This window comes from Cyclopterus lumpus, chromosome 16 (genome assembly GCF_009769545.1).
Source record: "Cyclopterus lumpus isolate fCycLum1 chromosome 16, fCycLum1.pri, whole genome shotgun sequence".
NCBI classification, from domain to species: Eukaryota; Metazoa; Chordata; class Actinopteri; order Perciformes; family Cyclopteridae; genus Cyclopterus; species Cyclopterus lumpus.
Window position 1 is genome coordinate 11,340,880 of NC_046981.1, and position 26,390 is coordinate 11,367,269.

At 42.7% G+C, this 26,390-nt stretch overlaps 2 protein-coding genes across 10 annotated transcripts; both read left to right on the top strand.

The window, feature by feature from the left end:
* The first annotated feature begins 2,724 nt into the window (after nt 1-2,724).
* zbtb7b (zinc finger and BTB domain containing 7B) lies at nt 2,725-19,601 on the top strand. 9 transcript variants are annotated; one of them, XM_034553413.1, is made up of 4 exons: nt 2,725-3,158; nt 4,961-5,066; nt 16,848-17,917; nt 18,057-19,601. In XM_034553413.1, exons 2-4 carry the CDS (start codon nt 4,965-4,967, stop codon nt 18,673-18,675), a joined length of 1,791 nt encoding a protein of 596 aa, XP_034409304.1. In that variant the 5' UTR covers nt 2,725-3,158; nt 4,961-4,964; the 3' UTR covers nt 18,676-19,601. The 9 variants fall into 9 exon arrangements, with proteins under 9 accessions (XP_034409304.1, XP_034409306.1, XP_034409310.1 ...); XM_034553415.1 differs by having other exon boundaries at nt 2,725-3,139; XM_034553419.1 differs by lacking the exon at nt 2,725-3,158 and adding an exon at nt 3,190-3,517.
* Nucleotides 19,602-20,945: 1,344 nt separating this feature from the next.
* Nucleotides 20,946-26,339, top strand: LOC117745804 (NADH dehydrogenase [ubiquinone] flavoprotein 1, mitochondrial-like). The gene is given in 11 exon segments (XM_034554346.1): nt 20,946-21,034; nt 22,437-22,527; nt 23,211-23,293; nt 23,386-23,556; nt 23,664-23,847; nt 23,925-24,114; nt 24,247-24,459; nt 24,662-24,828; nt 24,924-25,005; nt 25,809-25,954; nt 26,100-26,339. Coding segments are annotated over 11 exon segments (1,512 nt in total). The 3' UTR covers nt 26,196-26,339.
* Nucleotides 26,340-26,390: the final 51 nt, after the last annotated feature.

Sequence of the window (26,390 nt, forward strand, 5' to 3'; positions counted from 1 at the left end):
GGAAGAAATCCACAAATCTTTACAAATGTGAATGCCAATGCTCTTCTTTCGTGAAATACTAGATACCTCTCTGGGACAAAGGTTTAGTGGAACATGGACACCCCTTTATTTGGAACCTCTAGCTATAAATTATTTATAATTATTTAGTATGTATATACATTGTATTAATAAGCTTAGCATAACTTTATGTAAAACATTAATCTTAAAAGTAACTAACTATCTGTCAAATACAATAAGTACAATAAAAGTATAGCGCCATATTTCACTCTGAACTGAAGTAGAAGTGAAAAGTAGAAAATGAAAATACTGAAATGTGTTTAAATTGTTTACTTTCCACTGCTGCTGTTTCTGTAATTTGAGTTTAGTGATCATCGCTTGGATGCAACCCGATGACTGAGATGGGACTCGAGAGGTTTGTTGACTCAACTTGGGGATGACTGATAAATTGACTTCTTGCGTGAGAGACGGCTCGAATAGTTTACAAGTGTTCGCTCAATCTGCTGCTGCATCCCGAGCACTAACCTCGTACCTCTAGGTAGAGGGCACACACACTCACATCCCTACAAGGTCAAGCTTGTGAATGATGGGGACATTTAAATCTCTCCTGCTCTTCACAGGAACTGAGTCAGTATCCACCTTTGTGAGGGCAGATTACTATATTGGGGATACACCGGCCTGCCCTTCCAACTTACCTTCTTCTCCCTCACGCACATGTATTTGACCTCTCCTCTCTCATTAAAGTCCAAAGGGGTTTTCTCAGCCCTTCACCACATGTAGGCGAGTTGAGAGGTATTACCATGTTGGATTTACCCTTGTTATTATATTTGAAACGCCCCTTCTTAGTCTCACAAAGCAGCATTGGAGATGCCTTGTAACTGCAAATATTTTTAGTTTGTTGTTGTTTACATGTCTACGAAACCATTATTGCTTGTAGCAGATGTAATGAATAACAATGTATATCACAATTATTATTAATAACTAAACTATGAATCATAAAACCCTAAATTGCTATAAAAAAGAATGATGGTACTCAGCTTCAGTCACAATACACCGTATTTAAAGCTCCATTTTAGGGTTGCTAGAGTTTTTGTCATAGTCTACAGTAATCTATTATTTCACATACACAAATCAAATGATCAAGTTCTTTATAAATTAAATATTTATTGGACTACCCATAACTAAACTACTAAACAAAAAAATAAACGAGTTAACGATAAAATGGACAAAATGAATGGGCTGAATAATGTGATGAAGAGTACAACGAATAACGACGAACCACACACTCATATTAATTCATGTTTGTCAAACAAACGTTTTTGCTCGGGCTGTCTGCTGGCTGCACGATGACCACTAGATGGCGATGACACTTTAATAATCAACTAAGCAGGAAGAAGGAGCATCTTGCACAATAGAACCTTTTATATCCCTTAAGTTTGGGTCTTTACAGTAACATGCGAGATCAGGAGGGACATTTGAATGTGAGAAGCCGGTGAGGAGCAAGGAGAAGACGGTAATGATGGCAGACATGAATAGAGAGGCGGGATAAACACAACTGTAATTACTGCCCGTCATTCTGTCTCTGAAATAGAGTCAAGAGGGAAGTCTTTACTTTGGGGCCGCGATGTCAGGGAGTTTCTTGGGCTAAAAACGGACACACGCAGTATCCTATTCCTCGTCACACTACAATGCATTAAATGGTAATAGCCACATTCTGCGTGTACTTGTCCTGCAAGTGTAATCACTGTATTAATATCCAGAATTTCACAATAAAAGAGTAATAAAATCTGAAAAAAAGAAACTGACTTTTTTTGAGCAGCAGCACTTGTTGTTTTATTATTCAATTGTCTCGTGACCCCCCACGGTGTAAAACAAGCTAACATGGGGACTCAGTGGCATGTATGGAACATGTGGTGCACGTGTATAGTTTGACGTCTGGTAGCACAACCGCAGAACAAGCACAGATTTAAGGTTAGGGGGTGGTAATAGGTGGGCTGGCTGAGCTCACCGCAACATTAAATATAGACTTCCTGCACCCTCACTTCAAACCCCACCAACACACACGCGCTTGGAGCTTCAGTAGATGAGGATGAGATTTGAAAAAAGCGAGGTGATTCCCATACCATAACCACTTCAAACAGGAGGCAGATACGTACGTGTTCAAAGGTACTTGTTTTCTACGGTGCAACGAGGGCTGCTGTTTTGTGTCTGTGACTCTTTTCTCTTGCTGGAAAAAAAAGAGAAGAAGAGTTCAACCGTCTACTGCATTATTCTCTTCAGCAAACTGTGGACTACATGTTTTTTCTGTGGTTCACCACAAGCCATTTAAAAAAGTCCCCGGTGTGCTCTCCACACTGGATGTGACACATCCTCTGTAAAAGTGCCATTGATCACAATAGGTTCCGTTTAGCTTGAACCATCAAGTGTACTTCCGGCTCCCCATCCGTGGCCACCTCGGAGCCGTGAGTCAGGACGAGAGGGGCACGGGGTTTATTTTTGAATGAAAATGCTTTGGCATTTGACAGGTAAGCAATTGGGACGATATCCTCCGTTCACTGCCCGCCCTACACCTATGCGCGGTGATGCCCGGAGGAGAGAGGGGGAGGAGGAGGAGGAGGAGCGGGGTCTCCAAACCTGTCCACCTCTCTCCTTCCTCCGCCACGGCGACAGACACCGCTTTGGGCCTATCGCATCGGAGCCGGACCCCCTCCCTCCCTCCCTCCCTCCCCTGTGCCCTGCCCACCCCGGCGGTCTCTTCTCCAGCCCTGCCAGAGCCAATCCGCGGCTGGGTGTAAGTAGGGCAAGCCGCTTCCTGGTTCTCAGAAAGAAGGAGCTGGGAGTCGGAGTGGGCCAGCGAAGGCAGCAGACAGGGGGCTCACAGCAGCCCAGAGAGCCGGCGGTCTGCAGAGACCAGAGACGAGAGGACCCACAAGGGGAAGAAACGCTGACGCACCACCTGGCGAAGATTACAACCTCGCGGGTTGTGGAGCGGAGGACGACGGGACCCCCGGTACAGGAGCAGAGACGAGAGCCGCGAGGACTCAAACAGAAAGAGAGAAAGAAGCAGAAGTAAAGCAGGGTGGGACGGAGTAATCCAGGAAGTGTGGAGGCCGGTCAGGTGGGAGGCGACGAGTCTGAACAGGTGACACGCCGGCACTCAGGTAACCGCTTCACCTGACATGCCGTCGATTTCAATGTTAAATTGCAACGCACACATTTAAGTTGTGTGCGCGCGCGCGTGTGTGTGTGTGTGGTGGAGGCGAAGTGACACGTCCGTTTGCCATGACAGCGCCAGCTTGCCTCACAACCTTACCCCCCTCCCTCCCCCTCCTTCCAGATCGGGGTCACGGGAGGACTAACTACGTCACGGGTAGCCTAGGCTAACTCCCGTCGACATTCATTCCCGTTTTATAATACAGCTGGACTTTTAAACGCACAACATAACACCCGTAGGCTGTGTGTGGTTGTGTTGTGGTTTTCTTTGCAGCAGGTGCTGCAGCCGCTGTCTGACGTCGGCCAGGTGAGGGAGAGGGAGGGAGAGGGAGAGGGAGAGGGAGAGGGAGAGCGGGGTCGGCGGGTACATTTCTGGAGACTCGGCTGCTAATTATAGCCGAGAACACCGGCTGACATCCAAAACCTAACCTGCTCTCACGCACATCACCTGCCTCTCCGCTGCTCGTGGGCACGCAGTGGGTCTGTCGGTGTGAGCCTCTTGCGCCTAAATGATCTCCCTTCAGTGGTCTGTTAATCATCATCATCCTCCCCATGGCGCACCCAGTGTTTTATTGTAATCCTGTCACTGTTACAATAGGATGTGTTCAGGCTGTAATGTTGGGTTACGGCTTCTGCCTGCCTCATGGGTGGGGAGGGCTGGCATGCAAGTGGGCTCGTGTGAGTGTGTGTGATTACATAGGTAGATATGTTGCTGACTCGCCCCTCTGACAGACCGGCCTAACGAGCTCAACTGGCTTGGGTTTGGTTTCCCCGTCTTGGGCACAGCCTGTTTGGTTAAATCTTTAGCCGTGCATGCAGGTAAAGCTTTATGCCCTCTAGTTCCAAGTGTTGTCGGAGCTTTTTAGTTTGTTGGGCTCAGCTCTGGGCCTCAGTCTGGTGAATAAAGAGAAGACACGCTTTTAAAGTTTTCTCTTTTTGCGTGTTTTTTTTGTTTTGTTCCCGGTGTGCACACGCCATCATGTGAGTGGCCATCTAATGCTTTCTGGTGCAGGGACGAGACTCCACATGGAGGAGCCATCAGGGTTTTGAATTAAATTCTTGATGCCAGCTCTGTTTGCTGAGCTTTGTCTGCAACATAATTAGACATCTGTGCTTCATCCCTTGTTCCTGCTGTCCTGACACGACCTCCGTCCTGCTCTGCTTTCTACAGGCGTACTTCTGGTAGCTGATCATCATTGTGTGTTTAGTCTGAATCTGCACTTCAGACATATTCTCCAAGTCTTTGCCTATATTTAAATAATGTTCTTATAGTTCTGTTGAAATCCTAATGGTATGGTAGGTACAGCTTAATCACATTTAACTCAAAGAGAGGTGTGTGTGTGTGTGTGTGTGTGTGTGTGTGTGTGTGTGTGTGTGTGTGTGTGTGTGTGTGTGTGTGTGTGTGTGTGTGTGTGTGCGGGGGGAGGGGGGGGGGGGAGGCTTTCATAACCTCACTGACTGTTGGATCATTTATTTTCGGAAGAAGTCAAAGTAGGAAGCGGTCGGTTTCTATCAGCGTCTTTTTATTTCTGCTCTTTTACAAGATCCCCCGACTCCACCACAAATTACATTGTGTGTGTTTATTCACATTCACGTGTGTCTATTCACTGAAACTAAATCCAACCAATTTTACAAGAGAGAAGATAACTCAATGAGTTAATCATGTCTTTGTTCACATATCTGGCAAAGGCCTGACTCTGAGATCAAATCAGGTTAATTTGTTAACACTTCTGTGCCTTTTTTCTTTCAGGTGTATGACCTCTGCTGACCTCCAAGCAAAGGACCAAAGAGGGGGGGGACGAGCGAGAGGCAGAAGAAATCCGGCACCCATCTTTTCCTGGGTTTATGGACCGGAGGTAGGAATCACTCATCATATATCACTATGTTTGTTATACCAAGTCCAAACATCAATCCTTCTCTGCTTCAAAATCACAATTTGTTTTATGCTGCATTTAGCAACTAACGTTTTCTCAAAAGATCTTAACCCGTAGACTTAAAATGGGACATAGATCATCTTAAGGGTGTGTTATGCTGTTGGTGTTAATACCTGCTCCAATTGGCCACACTTAAAGGTGGCCATACTGTCAAGGGGACGACAGAAATGGTATTGATTGTACACATTTGGGACTTTCGCTTCAACCGGTGCTTTGTTTGATCACACTGATGTCTTTAAGATACTTTTGGGAAACGTGCATTCTTTCTAATGGCCTTCAGGGGGCGACTCCTCTGTTTGCAAAAAGAAGTCTGATCGTATAGAAGTCTATGAGAAAATGACCCTACTTCCCACTTGATTTTATTACCCCAGTAAACATTATACAGTTATGGTCTCAATTGCTAGTTCAACATCTTCTTCAATACAACATGCTAATTTAGTACATTATGGTCCTATTTAGAGTAAAATAGATGATACAAAAAGGGAACTCTTTACGGTGGCTCCCATGTCACTGACGGGTCATTACCATGGTGTTCTCCGGTCTGGGTGTTGTCCTTTTTTTTTTTTTTAAAGAACTTTAACCCTTTTTAATTGTAACCTTTCGTTCAGCTAAAACTGTCTTGTTGGGCTTAGCGCCAACCACTCGTGTCACAACCACTCGTGTCACAAAAAAACAAGATGGTCACGACCAACTGTGAACTCGAGGCTTAAGACCCGTAGTCCATCTACCAGTGGGTGACGTCGCAGTTACTACGTCCACTTCTTATATACAGGCTATGGCGTAAACTAAGCCCCCAGGAAGAGCTTAGTGTACATCATATATGATGTAAACTAAGGGGCGCTGGGCTTTGAAGGACTTTTTCGTAGTGGGCAAACAGTCGAATTACTGCCGGGTCCGTCACGTGATGCCAGGGGGCCCAAAAGGACTTTTCCTCATAGACTTACATTTTGGAAAGGGACATATGTAACTTTGCTAGCCACCTCCAGAGTTATTTTCATGCTGCCGTTCATATGAATACAATTAGCTACTTGTTTTGGAATAAATAGGAGCCTGCATCCAACGCCATTCCCTGTTCTCTTTATTCATCCATGATGTAAATGCTGGAAGACGTCTTTTTTTTGCAAAGTTGTGGCGTTGTTTCAACGCCACAACTTTGTGATATGTGATATGTCGTCTCCTTACTGTTTTTGAGGTCATTGGTGTTTTCATTTATATTGTATAATGAGCATTTATAACTGCACTAAATGCCCAGTGTGTTTTAACATACTCACGTATACAGATGTATTTAAGAATAATACATGAATGAAAACATTAGAGATTTCAGATTTTTCTTCTTTTTTTTTTTTTTAAAACGAGGGACAAAAAAAAAATGGACTGACTCATTTGAGTTGATGGAGCTCAGCCTCTGTCCAACCCAAACAAGAGATGTACTTAGAAAAGGGCTTGACTGATTTTCCTGATATGAATCACCCGGAACAGCTAAAGTTGCATCTGTTTTATTCAGTCTGTCACACCACAAACACAATGTCGTGAGGGTCAAACCTGATTAAACATAGTTTCTTTTTTAACAGGATGGCCCGAAGAGAAGGATCTACTTGAAAACGTAATTGTCTTTGCAATAAATATGAGCTGAATAAAGTGGTCAAACTTTTGAATATTTTATGGGCAACCTGGAAGTCAACTCCTCTGTAGTTTGTCTGCTGCATTCGCGCTCTAACTGCAATCGGCTTTTAAAGAAGGTTAGGGAATGATGCCAAAAATACACTTGTGTTTAAAACGGGCTTATGATGTTTACAGGTTTTTGGTCTGATCTAATCGCAACAATGCAACACTGCTTGTCAGAAGCTTTTAAGGCCGTGTTGATGTTAGTCTGACAGACTAAACTACATTTCTCCAATGCCAACAACAATACCATCTTCTTGAGCTTCAGGCTCTATGATGGACAATTAAAAAAAAAAATTGCAATTAAAATGCACGTGGAGAGAATATTAATTATGATAATGAAAAAACATGTGAGTTTTATGGAGCGCCTTGAAGCTCAATTTATGATTCTTGTAACAAATAATGTACTTTATTAGAGATCATAAAACGGATACCAAATATTTAATTCTAGTTACTTCAACTGGCTCCAAAATAATACTAGAACTCTAGGTTTTAGGACTTAAAACTGGACCACAAGGAATACATATTTCTTTCTTCAAATGGCCAGACATGCTGAGAAGACTGTACCTTAAATAATTATCTTGCACTAACGGCTCTAAATAATATCTAGATCATTGAAGTATTCCTTGTGAATGTGTGTATATTATTTACTATGTTGACGCTAGATTTCATTTGAAGAGCATTTCCAACCACACTTTAATGAGTTGATTTTTAGCTTTTTAACGCACTGATTTCAGTTGTAAAACATTTTCAAACCTGCTTTCATCCTTTTCCTGAGTACTGACGATCATTGTTGGAGGCAGACAACATGGAAATATTGAAGCACACATTTACAGTCTATGAATGATAAGAGAACGATATATCATGTGACCGTGGCTTCGCTACACGAGTGACAACCATGTGTCTGTGATCTGGTGGATAGGGGAAGTAACATTTAAGTGGTCTGTCACACACACACACACACACACACACACCCTTACACTTCCAACACATGCATACACACGCATATAAACATGCATGCACACAGTTCCAGGAAACGCTTTAATTGGGGCATGTGAGCCCATATAAATTCCCCCTTTTCATACATGGTTCTTTCAGTTTCATACAACCCGACTGAGAGGGTGGGAGGTGGGAAGAGAGAGACCGAACGGGGGAGGCAGAACAGGAGTTGAAAGAAGTAAAGGCTTCTTTCTATCTTTAATATTTGAAGGTGTCTCACCCTTTTTTCTGAGGCTTTTTGTTGACGTTGCAACAACCTTTTATTCTGAGAAAACCTCTCTATTCCCTACTCTTATACTCTTACTTTGTTCATGCAGCAAACAAGGACACATTTCACCTCTGCTTGTCAATATAATATTGTTCAATACAGAACAATGTATTTCAGGGGATGGTTTATTTTCATGGTGATTATTTCACTGCTGTAACTTAGTAATTGTATGATTTACGAGTCCCATTTAATTAAAAATGTGCATAATCTCTTTGACCGCTGCACACATGGCACATTTTCACCATTATATAGCGGTTGTTTCCCCACATTAAGGCAGTAATGGCACAGGGGTGACTACACTGTGTCCGTAATCCAGTTGGCTGCTGATACAGTTGAGTCTTGCCCCCACTCGATCTGTGTCAATAGAGGAAGTTAAGTATCTGCCATTTCCTCTTTTCAGTCATGAGTTTCTGTAGCATTTGACAGCCCTCCCTCGCTCTCGACCACCAGCCTCGCATCCCACGCCGCCCAGCGTCAACCAAACTACAGGTGGCCGTGACTCTTCTTCTTCTTCTTGTAAATAGTCAGAAGGGAGAAAAAACAGGCTTGAGAAAACAATCTATAGACTGAAGGACTGTTCATGATTCAGCTCTTCTAGTAACCACGCAATTGTTTCTGTACACAGGGAGCGGGCGGTTATCATAAATAGGTACAGTGAGACAACACTTCAGGGAAAGTGAGAATAAACACCCAAACATCAGCAGGCGAAAGGAGTTATTGCTGTTGAAACTGACCCCTTTTATGTGCAATGTTCAAAGGGGAACTCCAGACGCAAACGACAAAGGCTGCACACCATCACTTTTGGAATAATAGTCACTTTTATTTTGGTCATATTTGAAATAAATCACACACAAAAACAACATTATTGTGGTTACAGAAGGGACGGATTACAATTGTTCATATTTAGAAAAATCTTTTGTTTGTCCTAAAATATGCATTTCTTTCATTACTTCTTCCTTCTATTCGTCCTCGGGAAATGCTGAGTTGGACTTTTTAATTTATTATTTACACCACATCAGTGGGCGATGCAGTTGTGCACTAGTCTGTTATTCTGAAGTTGTTGTGTTTTTATTTCAATGAATTTATTTACAGTAAATACACCCCCCCTCCCCTACCACGCCGTTAAGCCAATTTTATCCGACGTTGACGCATCTTTCCTTTTGATTGTCTTTTTGCTGCAGATCTTAATGTTATAATTTTGTTTCTTTCTTGATCACCATCCGAGCTGTTTCTCTATGCATCACTTTGTGCGTGTGTCAACATCTTCCTCTACAGGGAGGTATTTTGTGTAGGAGAACTGCAGTTGTTGAGACCCTCCCGGTGATGCGGCAACTTAAGACACATTAATAATGTACAAGTTAATCTAAATGTGTGTTCTTATCAACAGCTATGCGTAAACTAAAAAGCTCAGTTCAAAAACTGATTCTGTTGTGTTCTGCACCCACCGTTCATTTTTGTTGCTATTTGCTTTATTTATTCTTTGCATACATATAGTAGTAGTTGAATTAAATACACATTGAGTAACTGTAAGCCTCATACAACGAATACACGTAATTTACCCATCGGGCCACCACCCAGACTGGGTGAATAATAACAATAACAAACATAACGTAACATACAGATCGTTGTATCTTCCGAACATCTCCACATTCACCCACACAGGAGTTCACCCACAGTAATACACATTCATAGTTTGAAGTGTCCGGGGGTAAACGCTCTAAATAACCTTTTTCCTTGAGCTACTTTATTATTGTAAATGTGAAATCCATTTAAATTATTTTATGAATCGCTTCCGTAACATAATTTCACAGTAAATAATTAACCACATACATTTTAAAAAGATTAGAAAATAACATAATAATTAACTTTGCAACACAGTTATATTTATAACATGGCCTTCATTAGTGCTCTACATGCACACACAATAAGTAAGTTAACGGGACAGTGCAGCTACATATTTTATTGTTTGGTTTCTGGTGTCTATTGGACAAACAGCAGATTGTTACTCCTCTATGACTTTTTAAAAAAAAAGTTTTGTAGCTTCATAAAATTTGTAAAAGATCTTTAGAAATGTAATTTAAAAAAAATACAAAATATATATTTATAACATGGATAACAACAGATTTTGAAGGAGTCTGATATTGGCCTTGATAGAAAGTTTGAAAAGATACTCCTCAAAGTAATCTTTAAAATATAATGTAATCAAGAAATATATCTACACAAACACGAACTTCTTCTCCTCTCCATGTAAATGCTTGACATAAAATTACTTTGGATTATGATTTTGACCCGAGGGTGAAACTTGCTTTTGGCGACGCTAATGAAAGAGGTGGCTTCTACCACATCTCTCCCTCAGTCTCACACACACACACACACACACACACACACACACACACACACACACACACATACACATACACATACATATATACACACACACACACACCTGCGAGGACTCTTGCTACTTCCTGTGACTGCATGCATGTGTTTAATCTCCCAGTCGTCATGTCACTGCTTCTCTCTTTCTGTCTCCCCCTTGTAACTTAACGCTGTCTCCTCTTGTTTCATGTCTCCTCACTAACACAGATTGTTTGCGGCCGGGACTAGATTTTCCCGTCTTAACCTCCCCTCTTCTTTACCTTATCTCTGAGTATCTCTCTACACCCACTCCACAGTCACTCACTCATGTGTTTCTCCTCCCACATACCTCCTTTTTCTTGTGTGATTTCTAAGAACAGGTGTGTTTTTAGAAAACATACCTCCCTCATGTTCCTTTTGTGGTCTCTTTTCAAATCTTTTCCTCTTTCCAACCTCAGATTTATTTATTTTGCTGCTCTTTCATAGTTTCACAGTGGCAAACAGGGCAGGAATGTTAAATATTACACCAATGTATAGCTTTACATTGTGTAAAAAATTATTTATTTTTTAAGCAGGAAAAAATAAATCACTGATGGATGCATCCTACTCCGTGTATTTATAAACAACTTCAAACATCAATATATTAGTAAAAAAACAATAAATGAGAGATTGATGGTACAGTATGTAGAGTTGCACATACACCGGGCTAATACATCAATATAATCTATATATCTTATTGTAATATGAGGCACAGGATCGTGTAGGGATTATTTTACTGGTCCTAAAGGCTTGGAGTTGAATTACTTACAAAGTTGTCTTTCATAAAGGCTCAATATTGGTCCTCAAAAATAAACTTAATTCTTAAATTGAAGGCGTTAGTTTAACATTATTGTATTAATTGATACCCTTACGAAGAGTTAATTTCTTATTTACTAAAAATTCAGGTAATTTAGGAAATTACTGGACAGAGCGTGTGCACCCGAATGTCTCATCCTGTGTGTTGACACACTGACAGTCGGTGCTCAGGTCTGCCATGCAAACTGGCTGCTGCAGTGGAGAGTGTGTGGTGTGTGTGTGTGAGGGTGAGGGGATAAGGGCCGCTGCTCTGCCAGCCAGATGAATAATGTAATGTGCTCTTGGAACTAAGACCACAATGTGCGCATGTGTCCACACGCACACACACACTCCATATAATGCCCCAGTTACTGTAAGGACAGAGGATCGCAGGGTCTTTGTGAATATAAGACTGAACCTCTGCTGAGTAACATCAGCCCACTGGACTTCTCCTTTTTGTATCATCATTCTAATTATCATGATGGTGTCTCAAGTCTAGTCTTTGACAAATTCAAATGCAGATTCAAATTCTCCTCGGTTGCATCTGTTTTTATATCTCCTGGTGGGATGCAAATGTTCAGCCCGGAGGGAACTGTTGGGACGCGGAACGGGTGGAGCTTGTGTTTGATCCCCTGGCAGGGACGAGCTGCTTTATTAGAAGATCTGGCTGTGTTGGGTGTAGTGTTGGAGTATATGTGTTGCCCTCAGTCCTGTGAGAGCGCTCTGTTGGGCAGCTTTGGTTGGGCAGATGTGTGTTCTCCTATCTCGTCTCCTCCTCCCCTACTCTTCCTCAGAGAAGGTGTCCCAGCACCACACTCGCTACCCCAAATGAGGGAGGTGTAAAGAGGGACACACTTTCTTCACACTTAAAAATCAGTTTGTTCCACAGAGCAGTGAACAGTGGTGAGAGGAAGACGAATGTGTCGAGGAGATACCGTATGAGCTTGCATCTTACTTTCAGCATCATCATTTGTTTTGTTGTGGTTATGAATAACTTCTCAAGGAGTGGGTTTTACCTGAATAAAAACACTTATTTAATCTGTTGTACAGAATGGACAACTGCTCCTTTTTTTGAGAGCGTTTTCCTGTTTTATAAATAGATTCTTTAATGTATTTGAGCTCCTACAATGTTTAGAAGTGTATCTTCGTACAAGCATTTTATAACATAACATTTTGGACATAAAAACACAAATGTTGTCGCTAAATTTGGTTAAATGTGCCTTTTTAAGATGTTCTTCTTATTCAAATTCATTCATGACTTTGTTAAAGAGTTTATTATGTAAGTACAGTGAGCACTGTCACAACGCATGACACCAGCCGTACGAGCTCTCATTCACCAACATACAGTCACACAGTTACAAACGGGCACTTTGGAAAACATCTGACATCAGAATTCATAAAGCATTTCTCCCCCTCAGCCGCAGTTTTCTGTGAATAGTGTAAAGTCATATTTTCCCCCTTTTAGTGCTGGAGCATGATATAATTGAGGTGGTCTGGGAAAACGTACAACTTTTAACGGAAAATAAGACCCATAAAAATAACAGTTGCCGTTCGAATGTGAGAGCAGAGGGATTTCATAATGGCGACGATGCATAATATAACCTGCTTCATACTGAAGAACACATCTTTGTGTGCAGGTTTGGTCAAATCCTGCTGCTCTAAGTTTCCTGGCTTCCAAACTAATTTGTGTCAAATGAGTTCCACTGAGTCGTGGAAGTGGACAGTAATGGTGGATTTAAGTTTCCATTTCCTCGGCAGTGAAAACGATCCTCGATGGATTCTCTTCTCGATGTTTCATGATTTTTTTTTTCGTACTTGTCCGGTCGTACAAATAAGTTGTTTCTTTAGGTTTGTGACACTTCGCCTGACGGTTGGATGAAGACAAAAATCATAGAAAACATCCAGGTGTTGTTGCCATTTAAAAAAAAAAAAAAAAAAAATGTTTTAATTAAGTTACGAGAAAGGAAGAGTGTGCACATAATGAAAGCGAGGGATGAGGAAACCGTAGAGTTGCAGAGGAGGTGAATTCCTCCATCGTAGACAAAAAGAGTGGGAGGTGAGAACAAAAAACAAAGAAAGGGATAAGAGCCAGCAGTTGAAAGGATAATATCTTAACATCTGTAGCGTTAAATGCATAAAAAGTGATAAAATACTCTATGTGAGGTTTTTGTTGTTGTTGTGGTTTCATGTTTTGGAAAGATAAACAATGACTTGAAATGACGCCTCTAAAGGCAAACGACAATATCAGTTATTTGACTTTAAGGTACTGATCATTACCCACATTAACATGAAGTGAATTATGCGTTATGATCAAGTAGAAATGTGTTTGTGGCCTGTGGGCTGTTTTTAACACGAGTTGCTATCTGTTGGAAGGTTCAACAACTTCTGCAGACATGTCCTCGGTTAGCAACAAAACAAAAAACGAAACGAGGCGGCGAGGAAGGAGAAGAGGGGACATGAAGTGTGTGTGTGTGTGTGTGGTTGTGCATGTCATCCTGTGTCAGTATGCAGTGACTCACGGACAGACAGAAAATTTATGGGAATCATTAAAACTTCTTCGCAATCTTATTATTTTCCGAACACGCCTGTGTTCTAAGGAATATGCCGAAAATAACAAGCTCGAAAACACCAACCAACCACCTATGATGATTTTTTTTTTTCTGTCCCCTGTGCCGGAAATTGAACGTGCGTTGTTGTGTGCTCCTCCTGAAACCCGTTCTGTGGCTCGCTTGTCTGCGCTGCTTTGCTTGAGATTTCTGGTTTTAGTGACTTTTTCGCTCTTTGAGGGTTTTTTTAGAAATTATGCACTTCATAATTTTGTTTGCAACCATGCTGTTTTCCTGTGGTTGCATTTAAACAATGATTACCTTTTTGATGGTGATCCTTAAATGAGACCTTCAGGTCTGTTATCGTGTCACACTGTATGCATGCAAGGTCAGGGGATGCGTTTACACTTTGTCCTACAGAGGCAGGTGGTGACTTTCTGATGGGTTTTTCCAGCATTATTAAAGAGCTGTGTATTATGAAGGGCCGCAACTAACAATTCATCCACACATTATTTTCTCTGTTAAATATTTGTCCAGAAAATAGTAAAAAATGCCACGTCACAACTTTTTTGTTTTGTCAAACCCCACAATCAAAAGATATTCAGTTTATAATCATATAAGACAGAGAAAAAAAGCAGATAAACCGTCTCATTTGGAACCAGATAATTTCTGGAGTCTTTACTTGAAAAGTGGCGTGTGTGTGTGTGTGTGTGTGCCCGCGCCCCTTAACTTCCTCACTCTCTTGTATCAATGGCTGCAGAAACGCATGCCGTCCTTGTTGCCTCAAGTTGTAAGATAACTCTTAGAAAACAGTAAATATCTGTACAGCGTGGTGTTTTTTTTTTTTTAAATATAAAGAGCACTGCATTACAAAGGAAGAGCTTTCTGTACCAGTTGGTCTCTGTAGTATGATGCAATATGGTTTAACTCTCATATTGCACCTACCTGAATGTTTGTTCCTGGGTGTAATATGACTCATACTGCCAATATGATTTTGGTTCTTACACGAGTGTTCGACTTTGATAATCTGTGAGTTGACTGAAAAAATATTGGTATGTTTAGATTTAGTTGCTTTAGTTGCATTTGCTGGTTTCCTTCCTGTCAAACCAGTAAATGTTTTGTGTTTAGTCTGAAGCCTGAAGGTTGTTTGTTCTACATCATCCAGTCCTGCCATGACCTTAGATGGACTGCTACTGATCTACCTGTCGGCCTCTTTCTGAACAGGGAGAGGTCGACAAGGAGATAGTGTTTATCGGAAAGTGTTCGGAAAATGGGCCGTTGGGTTTTGACGAGAGGGGGGCGCGTAGGCAGCCTGGGGGGAGGGGTATCTCTGAATCTGCCGTCTTCATCATGAACCCTCTTTTGATACAACAGGAAGGAGATTGAGTGACAAGACAGTGTGCGAAAGAGGTAGACATCCCCAAGGATGAACGCGTTACCCCGACTTCTGACAGAGAGATCAGTCCTTTAAGTTAAACATCTAAGGGTTGAAGGGAATAGAAGAAAAAAAGTGATTTTCAAAGAAGACAGAGGGAGAAGAGTTGTCAAGCTCAGAAAGATGGATGCCATGAGACGCACGCTGCCTCGTCTCCGGCTGACTGTGCCCGTGCCCATGAAGACGGAGAAGGTAGGCTGAACATTCAGGTACTTTAGCTCTTCCTGGGGATGAGAAAAAGGAAGGTTTGATATCAATTTGCGAGATGAAAGCGTTGGTAAATGTGTGAGAGGTAATTATTTAACTGGCTGTACTTTTAGTCTTTTTTTTTTTTTTAATGGGTGGAGTACATTTATACAAGTATGTGTTTTGAATAGACTTCTGTTAAGATCATCACAGAACAGGTTAAATGTAACAATAGTGGGAGGGGGAGCCTCAGATTGGCACGCTGTGTGTGTTTAATAGGGTGTGTTTTGGAGCAGGTTAGTCAGGTGGATGTACTGTCGTTGCGCAGAGCCCTCTGGGCACTGTGTGTACTCTGTTATTGGATGGCTAGGGGGCTGCCAGTTGCTATGGGAGGGAGATGGAGGGGGAATCTGGAGGGTGAGTTGTTTGTGGAAAATCTGGTCTGCTCAGGTGTGTGTGTGTGAGAGAGATATTGTTAAGCAGGTATAGTGTGGACAGGGTGAGGTGCGAGCTTAGGGAGTCAAAGAGAGTTGTTGGGTCTTATTACAGACAGACCTTGTTGTGTCTCTCAAAGAGGAATAAAGAAAGTTATTGTCCTTATTTGACTTTGGCAGTACGATATTTCCCCTTCTACCTAAAACTCCTACTTTTATCGAAGAAATTTGCTGGTAACATTTCTTTTTATTATTGGGTTGAAAAAAAGGATAGAGGAATGAAATAAATTAAATATGTTAACTGTCCACATGGTATATGTTGAGCATCAAGTTTTTGAGTAACGTACTTGTATTCCAGTCCTCGTGAAGATTGTAATTAGTATCTTGCTGTTTCTTCCTTCCTCATTCTTTCACTGGTACTCCCCCCTTTCACCCACAGTAACTTCCTCCCTGTCAAAACTATTCAAACAGCTAATGCTATAAAGGTTTCACACGGGAATTAACCAACTGCCCCTTGGCTGCAGCACATACCGTATATTGCATAATCCTGCATCCTTTCCACGGCATTATCGATCGTTTGGTTTTATCTGTCTCTGTCTCGCTATCTCTCTGCTCTAATGATTATTTCTCCATGTTATATTTTTGGCCCTCCTGCTGGCTCCGTCATCTCCTTTGCAATCGTCCTCCGGTGGCCCAACCAACTCTCACGGGCCAAAATCACCACCTCTCGATGTAGTGATCTGGTTTAAATTGTCCCTCCCGTGAAAGAAACTCCTTGTCAGTCACGCTAACGAAGATTTACTTTTCAGTACTTTTTGGTCTATGCTTTTAATGAAATTAATGAAATGGATGATAGAATTCATAGGAAAATATTGTATTGATATTAAAGGCTGATTGTGACGGTACAAATCTGTCATTTGCATCCGTTTGCTCAGACCTCATTCTTCCCACTTACCGGAACTTCCTTTTTCTTTCACTTAGGTGGCAATGTCTCCAGGAGAGGACGGTCTGATTGGGATCCCCTTCCCGGAGCACAGCAACGAGCTCCTGTCCCATCTAAATGACCAGAGGAGGACGGGCCTTCTCTGTGACCTCACGCTGACATCCCGCGGGGCACGCTACCCGACTCACCGCTCTGTCATGGCTGCCGTCAGTCTCTACTTCCGCGGGCTGTTCGGGGCAGAGGAGGGGGCCGGCGAGGGCGGAGCAGGTTTCAGCGTGTGCCAGCTCGACTGCGTGGCACCCGACGCCCTGGACGCCCTTCTGGAGTTTGCCTACACTGCCACTCTGACCATCCCCAGCTCCGGGATGAGAGATGTGCTGCGAGGGGCTCAGCTTCTGGGCATCCAGTGTGTGGCTGACGCATGCAGAGACATCCTGGGGGAGACGGCGGAGGGGTTGACGACAGAGGAGCAGAGGGCCCAAAACGCAGCTACTGAGAGGATGGCGGGGGGAGAGAATAGGGTGGAGAGAGGGTCTCGAAGAAAAATGGACAAAAAGAAGATGAGAAAAGTTGTATCGCATCACATCAACTCCTCAGTTTTTAACCCACCACCCGCGTCTCCTATCTCGCACCCTTCACCTTCATCCGACAGCTTCCGCTCCCTGCCGTCGACCCAGCCTCCCAGCCCCGAACAGGAGGAGCTTCGCGCCAAATCCAGGCAGAACGGAGGTCCAAGAGGGATCCGAAAGCCAGGGAAAGGGGCCACACTAAATGGAGGGCTCCTTCACTGGCTGCATGAGCGCCCCCATATAGCCCAACCACCTACTGCCCTGCCCTTGAATGACAAGCTGTCAGAGGATGAGGACATGGAGGCTTTCGGTGACGACGGTATGCTGATGGAAAGCACCTCTGTACCTACCTCTGTCTCTGATCGAGGAGCAGAGGCCTCTGCAGCGGGAGTTGGGAGAAAGAGGAAGTCTCAGACGCCCCAGCAGTGCCCTGTTTGTCAGAAGATCATCCACGGAGCAGGAAAACTGCCCCGACACATGAGGACACACACTGGAGAGAAGCCCTTCCAGTGCTCTGCCTGTGGAGTCCGTTTCACCCGGTACAAGAACTTCTCGCATAAGATTTGCACAAAGAAAACGATTTAATGTATTGTGGCCTGATTTAATCTTTTATTCTTCTTTGTCACGTTTCCCTTTCTGCCTCTTTATTCTTCATCTTACCTTTTTCCCCCTAATTAGGAACGATAAGTTGAAGATCCACATGAGGAAGCACACAGGCGAGCGTCCTTACCCTTGCCCTCACTGCCCTGCTCGGTTTCTCCATTCGTACGACCTAAAAAACCACCTGTCCCTCCACAGCGGGGCGAGGCCCTTTGAGTGCCCGCTCTGCCACAAGGCCTTTGCCCGAGAGGACCACCTCCAGCGTCACCGCAAGGGACACAGCTGCCTGGAGCTGCGCACACGTCGACCCAGACGTGGGGCTGAGCTTGGGGAGGATGGGAGAGGGGATGAAGGCGAGAGGGAGCAGTCCAACCCTCTGGAGGCCTCGTCTTTACAGGCCCACTCCTCTGCGTTCTTCCCTCACATGATGCTGGATGGTGGGAGTGGATCCGGTGTCGGCCCCCCGCTGATGTTTTCAGGTGATGTCGAGAGGGAGCGATCCATCGCCCTTCAGGCCTTGGCTCAACTTGGGCCTCACAGGCTGGCCGGCTATCCCGAGCTCCTCCTGCGAAGTCTGGAGGAGCTGGCAGGAGGCCGAGAGGCGGAGCGAGAAGATCCAGGAGGAACCCGCTCGCCGGCCGGGCAGCGTGACCGATGGCCTGATGAAGAGGAAATTGGAGAGAAGGAAGAGGAATAGTAAAAAGAGTGCGTGTGTGTTTGTTTGTGTGTATATATGTGTGTGTGTCTGTGTGGTTGAGCATCCACAGTAAAAAAAAAATCTCACTCAGGTGGCTGGACTAATGACCTGCTGCTCCCACATAGAGCGCTTACAAAATAAAAACTAAACTAAATCATATACAAAAATACAATGGAAAACGGGTTTTCTTAGATATTTTAAATGTTTGTCTTCTGGCTCTTGGCGTTTTTTATTTAATTTGTCTTTTAGGTTTTATTTCTCGTTTGCTGTTTAATTTGATGTATTTTAGTTTTGAGCCGTTTGATTTTTCTAGCTGGACGTGTTGAGTGTGTGGTAACTGGGATGCTTTTCACTATGCAAACAAAAATCCAGAGCTGCAACATGAAGGGAATTTTGAAGATGTTAGATTGTAGTTGCAACATAAATGTATTGATTCAGGTGCAATTCAGAAGTCATATGACCTAGAGCACAACAATGAGTTTGTATATCCGCTGTCCTCTGGTGGAAATGCAGTGTAATCAAACTCACTCTGTACATTGAAAGCAATAATGTTTGTCTTTTCTTGTTAGTGGTAATCTCTGCTTTTGATTTGGTGCTTAAACCAAAGATTTTTAGTTGAACTGTTTTCTTAAATCCTAAGTTAACAGGAGAGAAGTGAATTGTAGCCAATGTTGGGTTTTCAGAGAAGACTCTTCCCAACGGTTTTGAAAGCCATGAGAAAGAATCTGCTTCCATGTTTGAGTGTGAAATGCCTGACCAAAAGGCACAAAGTCTGGATCAATGAGTTGATGTTGATTATGTTGAAGACAATTCTTCTTTTCCCAAAGACTGGATTTCAGTCTTCTAATGCGCTCATTTGGGTTTCTTGTTTGAAAAAAAAAAGAAAAAGGGGGGAAGAAGTGAGGGGATGAATGAGATGGCGCCCCCCCCCCCCCTTTCTTCTGTACTTATTTATTTATTGTTATTTATTATGGTTCTTTTGCTGAAACTCTTGTGAGACCAAATCCAAGGAGGGGGACACAGATTACAAGCCTCTCCAAAAGAAAAACCTGCATCGCGTTAACGATCTTGACTCAACTTCTCCATGTAACTTACCGCCTTCTTATTATGGGCTGCTTGTCTACTTTTGGCGATTCTTCCTCGAATGCATCCTTTGCACATTAAACCCTGTCAGGTACTTGCAATAATACGGGCACATTCCATCCGGGGTACAGAGAAGGGAACTGAGCAAGGAAAAGTCAGGGGGTTTAAAACCTTTTGATGTAACTGGAACACAAAATGACTTTGTTTGACATTTTCAGCACGCTTTTCTGTTGTTCATTTGACATGTATAGTACTGTATCACATGTTAACGTGGCAGTTCTTATAGATCGGCCACCGCTGTGTCTAGAGGGGCCATTATCCTTTTGAGTGAATCTATCTTTGACCAAAAATCTTTTTAATTTCCTCATACTTTCCCGGGACAAGTACATTAAGGCCTTTCGCAGGGTGTGATGCAATCTTTAATGGCTTTAAACAACGGCAGTTGTCCTTTTTTTATTCCCAATTCTATTGAAACCCATGCAGTCAGAACATGGTGGTCAGACATGCTGGTCTGGCCGCCGTCCTAGTTGTGTAGGAAATCTTTTTTTTAATTTGTAGTTTATTTGCACTATGAGATTTGAGAGCTTCAAGCCTTTTTGTCTGACCTTCCATATCTAGTTCATTAACTCACTCGATAACATTTAAGATTGTGATTGAAATACTTCTTTAAAACCTGCATATATTGAATACTCTTCCTTCTGCATAATAGTACAGAGTCTATAGTCAATATGATATATTGGGATGAAGTTGCCTTAGTTTTTTTTTTTTTTTCTGTGCTGCAACTACTCTCAGGAAGTCTTGAGCAATGCACTAAGTGATTATACAAAATATAAAATGGGAAGCAATTGTTTGGTGCTGTCACTCTTCTTTGGTGATTGACACTCTTCATGAAAGTATACGGCCAGTAGTTTCAAAATCAGAAAGGGTTTATTGCCATGTGTGTTTACACATCCAAGGAATTCGGCTTAACAATAAATACATTAGTAAAAAAGTCATAAAGAATGTGGTAATCTACGATAGAATATGACAAACAAATATATAAGAATATGTTAAAATATATATGTTATTAAAATCTGTAAGTCCTTGTATGTGCAAAAATACTTGTCAATAAACATGAATGAAAATGAGAGATTTTGTATATTTGTTATCATTCGACAGGGATAAAAAATATGGAAATAATAGGCGTGATGGTAAACTACTGGCCTTACTGGAACGAGTCCTACTGGAATGACAGCGTGACGGTTGGTCTTGTTCATGAAGGGTGTTGGGGCTCCTGGTCGGAGCTTTGTGAATGAATGAGGGTTAACTGATGCCAGCTGTGAAGTGTGTGTGTGTGTGTGTGTGTGAGCGGTTTGTTTTCTTGACTTGGGTGAAGGGACATGGGGTCCGGTCTGTGTAGAGACCCCGCTATCAGGGATACACTTTTGTCTTTCCGTTTTTAGTGGAACCTTCTCAGAGATATGAATTAATTTTCCCATCATTTGTTTCAGTTAATGTAAAGAAAATAAATAAACATATCTAAGCTTGATCTTTTCAATGTTTTTGTTTATTGATTTATATTACAAAACCAACTCTTGAAGGGCTTCAGTGAAAATGTTGGTAATTAAAAGTTACCAACATGTCTGCATAGTCGGACATTTTACAGCTGAATTGTGCTCTCTGGTGGACAAACTATTGTAAGTTATGATAATGACTATTTGAAGAAGATGTTCTTTAAAATAAACTTAGAAACATAAACATACATCTATCAGTAGCTCCCTTAATACATTCTTTTAATTTAAACCATCTTAAAATACCTTGTATTCTTTTGCTCACTTCCCCACTACTGCTTTCTTAATCTTGAACACGCTGACTGCTATCCAAATTGCATTTTTTTTTTTCTCTTTTTTGTTTGGCATTCAATTGGGAAATATGACTTTGTCGTAACATGGCACGTTAATCTTGACCCTCTCATATATCCGCTCCATAAAAGAACCGTGGGTCAGAATAGCCAGAAAAACACGCTGGCTTGCATACTATACTATATTTCAAACTACTTTTCTGGCATAGTAAATAATATGGGTATCAAAACACACATTATGATCATCTCCAATAATGGAAAAATGTAAGTGGAAAGAAATGGCTATGACATTGCTCATGGTTGAATTTAAATGAACTTCTTTCGTCTGTGGGCCCATCAGGATAGTGTGCTGGCTCACTGTCACACATGGGTCACTTAAATAGAACAGTCATCATTAATGTTATTAATAACAACTTATAATGTGCTTTCCCCATATAACAAGTCAAAAGGCCCGCTGTTGTCAAATGGGTTAGTCAATGAGTCGTGGACCTTTGATATATTTAGTGGTTATCTTCAATTCATTAACACTCGTTTTATACGCCTGTAAAGTCCCTTATGATAGCGTCAAAGTTATGGGACTTCAACAGATAATTGTTAGTTTGTTTGCGTGTGCGCGAGCATGAACCAGTGAACGATTGGGTACCTGCGGGCAGCTGGGATCGGATGTGACGCAGTTCATTAGTTAATCCTCTTAGTTTAATTAAGATAAACCAGCAGGCACACCCACACTGGAGCTCGCTCTCAGGAGTCCGTTTGATTGCACCAGAAGTCCAACGCAGGATCCAGGCAGCAGGTAGTTGGGGTCTAAAGGTTTAAAGGAGCTGTCTGTCTCCTGCAGGATGCTGCTGCTGCATCGGCGGATGCTGTGGGGCGCCGCGGCGCGTCATGTCGCTCCGCGGCTGACCTACAACACTGCAGCGCCGTCTCAGGTAGGCCTGCAAGCACACCGCAACACGCACACACACACACACACACACACACACACACACACACACACTGCAACACGCGATATACACATCACAGCACACTGACCTAGAAATTTACTTTTCAAATACAAGCATGTCAGATTATTGAAACGCAGCAAGTTGCCAAATAAAGATATTATGCAACAGAGCTACAAAGATAAACATGATTTTTTTTTAATTCGCTATTTTGGGTCAATATAGGTTTTTGAGCTTGAGTATTTTTTTCCATTGTTTTATGATATACAAAAATATTGGACAGGCCTAGCTGTATATGTATGATTATTCTAATATAGTTTATAGTTAGTTTCTTTTAAGTGTTTGTGATCATAGAAAGTATCAAATGGGTAGGCTATAATTAATTAAATGTTTATACATGTCTTGCATACATTTTATTATATGGTAAATATACCAATTATAATCCCATTCCATGTTCTGACAAATATATTAGGTTACACAAAGTGTTTTCAATATGCTGTGTGTATCCCGCCAGCCATACTTTAATGTTATTTAAATAATTTGTTTTGTGGTATTCAGATCAGTTTGATTACCGTTGGTTTCAGCCCTGAGGTGATGGCAGCTCTAATTTTAATCTAACATTGGCACCTCATCAATTATACTTCTCTTTTATCTTCTCACTCTTTCACCAGGTGAAGCCAAAAAAGGCCAAATTTGGCCCTCTGAGTGACGAAGACAGGATATTCACCAACTTATATGGTCGTTATGACTGGAGGTAAAAACATAAAAGGAGAAATACAACTTTCCTCTCAGTTTTTTATGACCTACAACTCTGTAGAAATGCTTGTCCATCTCTCTTCTTGACAGACTCAAGGGGTCAGTGAGGCGAGGAGACTGGTATAAGACCAAGGAAATCATGCTGAAGGGATCGGAGTGGATCATAAATGAGGTGAAAGTCTCAGGGCTCCGTGGCAGAGGAGGAGCCGGCTTCCCCACCGGCATGAAGTGGAGCTTCATGAACAAGCCAAGTGACGGCAGGTAGGAGAAGGAAAGAAACACGATAGCGTCACTCACACCGGCAATGACACTCTGGCGATGTAGCCTATCAGTGCATTGAGTGTTTCCTTCCTTCCTCGTGTCCTTAGACCTAAGTACCTGGTGGTGAATGCTGATGAGGGGGAGCCTGGGACATGTAAAGACCGTGAGATAATGCGTCACGACCCCCACAAGTTAATAGAAGGCTGCCTGATCGCTGGGAGAGCCATGGGCGCTCGAGCAGCGTACATCTACATCAGAGGGGAGTTTTACAACGAGTCCTCGAATCTACAGGTACACAAAGGCCCAGATGGGTGACTCGTCGATCTGTAGATGCTGTGTGACTCCTCCCGTTGTTACTCTTCAAACAGGTGGCTATTTATGAGGCATACAAAGCAGGCCTGATAGGAAAGAACGCCTGTGGCTCTGGGTTTGACTTTGACGTGTTTGTGATGTGGGGCGCCGGAGCCTACATCTGCGGGGAGGAGACGGCCCTCATCGAGTCTCTTGAGGGCAAACAAGGAAAACCCAGACTCAAGCCACCATTTCCTGCAGACATAGGTGAGGTATAAACATCACAGTCTGACACATCTGTTTTCCTACTGGAGTGGATTATGGGTTAAGAAACTACCAAATAGGGTTGTGTTGTAATTACAGCTCCTGAGTAATTATTCACTCCATCTCTACCTCAAGGTGTGTTTGGATGCCCAACGACCGTCTCCAATGTGGAGACGGTCGCTGTGGCGCCTGCAATCTGTCGTCGAGGCGGTGCTTGGTTTGCCAGCTTTGGGAGGGAGAGGAACTCTGGGACCAAGCTGTTCAACATCTCCGGTCACGTGAACACACCATGCACAGTGGAGTAAGAGATGTCTATTCCTCTAAGGGAGCTAATAGAGAGACACGCAGGTGTGTGTGTGTGTGTGTGTGTGTGTGTGCACGTGTGTGTGTGTGCGCACGTGTGTGTGTGTGTGTGTGTGTGTGTGCGTGTGTGTGTGTGTGTGCGTGTGTGTGTGTGTGTGTCTGTGTGCAGTCCACCGCTGTGTTGATACTGGTTGACTTCATGGGATGCCGACATGATTTCCTCTCTCCTCTTGTGTGATTGGTGTAGGAGGAGTGAGGGGCGGCTGGGACAATCTATTAGGAGTGATCCCCGGGGGGTCCTCCACTCCCATCATCCCTCAGCATGTGTGCAACGATGTTTTGATGGATTTCGATGATCTGGTCCGTGCAGAGACTGCACTGGGAACAGCTGCCATCATAGTCCTGGATAAGTCGGTAAACAGACCCCTGAAAAATGTAGATAAGAAAATGCACTGCAGCTCCAGTAACAGTCTGGAGAGATACATCTGAGAATTGTATTTTTCCTCCAGAGTGATGTGATCAGAGCCATCGCTCGGTTGGTTGAGTTCTACAAACATGAGAGCTGTGGCCAGTGCACCCCCTGCAGAGAGGGTAAGGAACTGCACAATGTATGTATCACTTATAAAGACAACATGGGCGGTTTATGAGAGAATGGGCCCCTGAGCACAGACGTTTAACTGTCCCCACGACCTCTCCTACATCGGAGCAAGACACATAGACTTTATAGATGTTTTACCCCTTTTCATAGTTGTTTTGTGCCTCTACCACTTTTCTCTCCTGTTGTTTTGGTCTTCTTGAGGTCGTTGTATGCTTCTTTGTGGTCATTCTGAGTGTCTTTCTGGTTGGTGCTTGTCTGTTGGAGGGACATTTTTGACACGGCTTGTACCCAGTAGGTCCATTCAGTAATCCATCCATACAAGACCGTCACCGTGCAGCGAGTTGGTTTGAAAAGGCATCACCTCATCCTTTGATGCTTTTTAAAACCAATACTCTCAATATTTTTCCGAGTGACCTTTTCTCTCTTTAATAAGCTAGAATAGTTGTGTGCACATCCACACCACCTTTCGTGAGATAGCAGGAAATGGAAAACAATTAATACAATACTAGTAGCTGCACACTGGAATTAGAGCTCCTTTGAGCTTTCCCACATGTTACTTGTGTGGTGAGAGAATATATTTAGGAAAAGGAAACACTACTGTAATGTAAAACACGTTAATGCCCTGCATTTAATGTATTTGTATAAAAAACTTAATGGGAAGTATTGTACATTTTCTAAGATTTTCTTGTGTATTTACCAGAATAAAACCTGTGTTTGGTCAAAACATTGCTCAAAGGTGAAGGGTGCTCTGCGAGTACTGGTCTACTGCATTCCCCCGTTCCTGTTTGTCCTTCAGGAGTCGACTGGATGGATAAAATGATGTGGAGGTTTGTTGGAGGAGAAGCAGCAGCTTCAGAGATTGACATGATCTGGGAGCTCAGCAAGCAGATAGAGGGACACACCATCTGTGCCCTGGGAGACGGAGCAGCCTGGCCTGTGCAGGTGACGTTTTGTTTTTAACCAGTCTCCAAAACATGACGCTGTCCATGATACATTGACTGAGGTGACGAGTTCAAACAAGAACTAATTTACATTTAACAACAACAACAACCTTTGTTCCTCTTCACCTTTTATTTTTTAACCGCAGGGACTGATCCGCCACTTCCGGCCGGTCATGGAGAGTCGCATCGCTCAGTATAACAAGAAAAACCCTCCAAGACAGCCAGACATCGAGATGATCTGAAACTGTGCAGGCGTCCATGTCAGCATTCAGTCCTTCATAACTAATAATAGATTGTGTTATACGACATTGTGTACATTTGTTTTAAATATGAAACGATTTCTGTACCGATTTAAGAATGCAAACTGCTACCATTTAAAATTAAACTTATTTCCAGTTCAAATGTATCATCATTGCAAAAGATTTATAGGCAGCAGG